The sequence below is a fragment of the Chiroxiphia lanceolata genome, chromosome 16, assembly GCF_009829145.1.
Source record: "Chiroxiphia lanceolata isolate bChiLan1 chromosome 16, bChiLan1.pri, whole genome shotgun sequence".
In the NCBI taxonomy this organism is placed as follows: domain Eukaryota; kingdom Metazoa; phylum Chordata; class Aves; order Passeriformes; family Pipridae; genus Chiroxiphia; species Chiroxiphia lanceolata.
Genome location: NC_045652.1, coordinates 10,565,559 through 10,570,452, shown reverse-complemented (window position 1 = coordinate 10,570,452; position 4,894 = coordinate 10,565,559). Strand labels below are relative to the sequence as shown.

The 4,894-nt window shown below is 43.3% G+C and overlaps 1 protein-coding gene across 2 annotated transcripts; it reads right to left on the bottom strand.

The window, feature by feature from the left end:
* Nucleotides 1–565: 565 nt before the first annotated feature.
* FOXL3 (forkhead box L3) lies at nucleotides 566–3,293 on the bottom strand. 2 transcript variants are annotated; one of them, XM_032703837.1, is made up of 3 exons: nucleotides 3,105–3,293; nucleotides 2,165–2,333; nucleotides 566–1,813 (listed from the first exon to the last, which is right to left on the bottom strand). In XM_032703837.1, the coding sequence occupies exons 1-3, from the start codon at nucleotides 3,209–3,211 to the stop codon at nucleotides 1,331–1,333; spliced, it is 759 nt and encodes a 252-aa protein (XP_032559728.1). In that variant the 5' UTR covers nucleotides 3,212–3,293; the 3' UTR covers nucleotides 566–1,330. The 2 variants fall into 2 exon arrangements, with proteins under 2 accessions (XP_032559728.1, XP_032559729.1); XM_032703838.1 differs by having other exon boundaries at nucleotides 2,165–2,231.
* Nucleotides 3,294–4,894: the final 1,601 nt, after the last annotated feature.

The window sequence follows — 4,894 nt, the reverse complement described above, 5'->3', positions numbered from 1 at the left end:
TTAATTGCTTAAAACCATCAGAATCCTTGTCTTTTTTTTTTTCTTTTATCTGCAGTAGGTGAAGACTATAGTAGCCAAGTTAAAGCCAGGATTTTGTGGAGCCTTTACTAAAGCTGTCATTAGGTTCTGGGAAGCAGTTCACTGGGAACAAGTTGTATAAAAGCAAGTTCCTAAATGCTCATTACAGTTCATCATTGTCCATCAGGTTCTCTTCCAATATCTCCCACTCTATGTAAAGGGTAATGAAACAGCTTTCTTAGAAACGGAGCTCATGAGCTAACATTGATATCTGGAAATTATAAATCTCACCAGCTTTGCTGAAATCATATCAAGCACCACTTTGGTAATTGCTTGCAAGAAGGATCAATAAAAATCTATTTAATAGGAATATTCAACTTGTCTCTAAGCAGATAGGTGGAATTTTAGCTTTGCTCAACACTGGATACAGCTTCATGCAAAGCTGGGTCTCCCTTCACACTTGCTAAATGAAATATGGTCAAGGACTTTTCTGCAGCAGCTCAGGAAGATTTCTGGTAGTACAAGGGGATAGTGGGGCTTTTTTTTTTTTAACCAAGGCATTAAGAGGCTCTATGCCTCTGTCACATTACCTGTCAAAGTCTACCAGAGTTCAGCAGACTTGCAATTAGCTCTCTTGGAATTATTTTGAATACAACTCCAACAATTTTAACAATTCTGCCCTGAACAGAAACAAAAATATATTTTAAACACTTATTAATAACTACATTTTCTAATGAATTGTGAATTAAAGCTGCAAAACAGTTTGAAACATGATGTCAAAAGAAAAAATAAGGGAAGACAGAGTGATTTTCAATGATTCCTTTTAAGAAAACAAATTACCACCCCCCCGCATTCCCAGTCAGTGTAAGTCAACAGAATTACACGATTTTAGATCAGCTTAAGTTCTGACCTATATACTTCAGTGGAGTTAATCCTAATTTCCACCACTGAGAGTGGGATCAAATTCACTCTGTCTTTAATAAAGCAATGGGTGATAAGCAAGTCTCTTCTCTGTCGGATTCTGCTCGAGAAAGGAAATTCTTTGTCGTGTTAAATGATGTCCAAGACAGTTTAGAAAATAAAGCTGGAATTTCATAAATTTCAATGTAGTGAAAACCGATATTGGTAACTGTTATTTATGCTTTAATCTTAGCAAAGTTCTTTGGGTACAGACAGAGCATCAGCTGGTGAGTCAGTAACCCTTTGTGAGTACTGCTCGGGAGGAAACCGAGGAGGCAGGCGGCTCATTTTCAGTGACACGAGGCTGCTGAACAAACTGCGACTCGGACTTTGTTACCACGAATAAATAACATCACATTGTCCAGAACTGGAGATTAATATGCTGAGCCTCCAGTAGATGATATTTATTTTCTTGCATGTTATATTGAGATCTCAGGACAGGCAAAGGGTCAGGGGCTGAAAGGATGTAATCGATGCTAAACTTAATTTCAGAATCCGATTTTGCTAAGGAGGAATTGTTTAGGCTCTGCCTGTTGGTCATGCTGTTTGGAGCAAACCCACAAGGCTCCAGAAGTTTTGGGCCCGATTCAACTCTTTCATGTTTACTTTCAGAAGAGGAAATGCTGTTCAAAGCAGAGTCCATAGAAGAGATATTGGGGGATGAAGGACTTTTCACTCTGTTTGGTCTCTGCTCCTTATGTTCCCTTTTCATGTTCCTCCTCCTCCGTCTTCGCCTGTAATTCCCATTTTCAAAGAGATCCAGCATGGATTCGCATCCTGTTGCAAAGCTCCAATAGTTTCCTTTCCCCTTCTCATTCCCTTCTGTTCTGGGAACCTGTATTTATTTAAAGGCAGTTCAGTATTTGTATGTGTTACAGATGCTGCTGCTTAGCATCTGCATTCATTTACATTCAAGAACGGTGTAAACACATATGACAAGATTTTAAGCCTATTCTCTGTCATTATACGAGTAAGATGTAAACTCCATCCTCTTCAATTTGTTATCTATTAGCACACATCAGACAAGGATACACTCCTTATCTCAGGAACTGACAACTCAGAGAGATTTTAAGTGATTTGCAGCTCAGCTGTTTGTTTCCCTCCTTTCTTAAGCATGAGATTATTGCTGCATGTATTTTTTTAGCCATGCACAGAGTGTATGTAAATACACAGTTACTGATCTTACCTTTACAAAACAACTGTTAAGTGATAAGTTATGTCGGATGGAGTTCTGCCAGGCTCTTTGATTTGATCTGTAGTAAGGAAATTTCTTCATTATAAAGTCATAAATGCCAGAGAGGGTGACTTTATTTGAAGGACTTTGCTGGATGGCCATTGCAATTAAGGCAATGTAGCTGAAAAAAGGAAAACTTGCTGTTACACCATCGCCCTACTCACAGACTCAGTTTTTAGGACCACATGGATACATGTGTGCCTATATCTTCCATCCAAAGTTCTCCCAGTGGATCTGCACCCTGACCTGAGGTGTCCCAGGGAGAAGCCCTGAGCACGGTCACTGCCTGTCCTCCACAAGACCCCAGGTGACACAGAGGTGTTACTGCCAGGCACTTGAATCCCAACCAGGCTGTCTGCCCTGCCACTCAGTGCAGGGGGCTCGGATACAGAAGGATTGCAGAAAGATCACACACCTCTCAAGCTCCATCTGAAAAGTTTCCCTTAGAAGGAAGGCTGCAGGGAGACAGACCAGGCTCGGAGACACTGTCACTGGAGACCTTCCCTGCTTGTAGAAAGGACCTTGGATGTCCCTGTGAACATCTATATGCGCCTCTTCCCACCAAATTGGGATTACTGCAACTGATTCACCCGTTGGCACATTGCACATCAATTCCCCTTCTCCCAGGGTCCTGGAGGTTGGAGATACTCTGAGATCTGGAGGCTCAAGGGCATGTCAGAGTTGCTGTGAGCCCTCACGGGAGGAAACAAATCATGAACACCTCGAATGTGGAGAGAGGGGAAATCTGCCCGCTCTGGTGCCTGCACCAGGACCAGACCCACTGCACACACCTGAGGAGAGGTCCCACGATCCCCTGAGAGCTGTGATCCCACCATCCCAGAGCTCAGAAACCTCCCCAGAGATAGGAGGACTTGGAAAAACTTCATCTTACCTGTACGCCGGTCTGGTGAATTTTTTCTCTTCGTCAGAACTACAGGTAGGATAATCATCCCCATCATAATTAAAGCAGTTATAGGGGTACTGCGTGTTGTCAAACATCGTCCTGCTCCTTGCTCAGCTCCTGTGGAGTGAGAGAGATGGAGTGATGTTTCTCAGAGCTTGGACTCCCTCCTCCCTTCTTCCCTCCCCTCTGTCTGTCTCGTTCCCTCTCTCCCCCCTCCTCACACTCCCTCTCCTCTGTGCACACACACACTCACTCTGTGATGGGGTGGGGATTGTTTTTGCAGTTCTCGCGTCCCAGACAACACGTCTGTTAGGATATTTTTTTTTTTTTTGGGGGGGGGGGAGTGTTATTGTTGTTCTTGCTGTCGCCTCCAAGGGGGTGGCACAGCCGGGTGGCACAGCCGGACGGCTGGCGACTGATGGAGCCGGTGAATTGGGGGTGAACCTTTGAACCGGGGAGTGCAGCGCCGGTAGCTCCGCTCAGCTCGCTGGGTGGTCCAGGCTGGAGAGGGGCCAGCGCTCCCACCCCCCCTCCCCCGCCACATCCACAACGTGACAAAAGCAAACAGCATGATGTTAATAAATCATGCTTCAAGGTCTCTACTTGGAAATTAAACTTTGAGAACAGAGTGCAGCTCCCCCTCAGCGCCCGAGTCCTCCCCCTCCGTATTTTTCTCTCCCCAGCAAAGCAGGGTGGCTTATTTATTTATTTATTTTTAGAAAACCCGACGTACAATAAACAGACGTTCCAGGCAGTAATGCATGCTTGTCCTGATCTGCAATCTATAATACAGTATAATAGACATAAATTATATTTCCATGACTAAAGAAAAATCTGTATGTTCAAAGAAAGTAGAACAGAGGGATATGAGGGACTACTGTCAAGCAGGAAAGTAAAAGGAAAATAGCTGTAGGCAGGAGAGCTGCCTGTGTGGGCTTTGATCTGAAGGATGAATTAGACTAATAGCCCTGTGTGTTGGCATCCAATACTGTAACAATTTAATAGTTTTTCAATGCTTTGGAGTGTTTTCCAACAAGTGATGTAAACCAAAGGCATCACGCACCATTTCAGGGGGGACTTAAAAGGTGTGTGCCACATGATAATTAAATTATTTGAAGACAGCTCTGTCCCAGGAACTAGCCCCAGGAGGAAATGGGTATTGGAAAAGAAAAAGCAAATTGGTGTGCAGAGAGTGTCCCTGGATGGAAATATAAAAGCGGAACCACTAGCATTGCAACTTTTGTTTTCTATAGCATCTTTCATACAAAGTATGTCCCCAAATCCCTTTTGGAGTTAAAGGATACAATTAAGGGACAGTTCATCTGAGTGACAAAGAGTGCTTTAAAATTATGCTCCTAGAGTTCTGACAAAGGTGGACATAAGAAGGCTTTTCCTGTGGAATAGAACAAGGGGGGCATAGAGGGAAATACATGGCAGGAAAAAAAAAAACATATACAAGAGGTGTTTTCTTGGGAACATGAAGCCAGGGCAGATACTCAAACCAAAAATTATCTCCACTCTAAAATACATCAATAGGCATATGCATGAAGCATCCACTGCAGAGGAGGTGTTAATTCAAAGGGTCAGCTACTGCTGCCCAAGGCATTAGCAGGGCTTTAATACTGAGTAAGATAGAGCAGATTCAGTGGTGGAGAATGAAATATATAATGTCTGATCTTAATTCATGCTTTGTCCAGCTGGACTAAAAGGTTTAAAGTAAAGAAGAAGCTGGGTCACAGACTTGGGAAGATTTTCCCTCACTAAAAACCATGATCCTT

What these genes read in the sequence shown, in the direction of transcription:
- FOXL3 (XM_032703837.1), bottom strand. Translation starts at nt 3,211, where the DNA reads ATGTTTGACAACACGCAGTACCCCTATAACTGCTTTAATTATGATGGG. An exon ending in TTCACCAGACCGGCGTACAG is followed by an intron (nt 2,334 to 3,104) that starts GTAAGATGAAGT and finishes TCCTTTTTTCAG; the next exon opens with CTACATTGCCTTAATTGCAA. An exon ending in TTAACAGTTGTTTTGTAAAG is followed by an intron (nt 1,814 to 2,164) that starts GTAAGATCAGTA and finishes AAATAAATACAG; the next exon opens with GTTCCCAGAACAGAAGGGAA.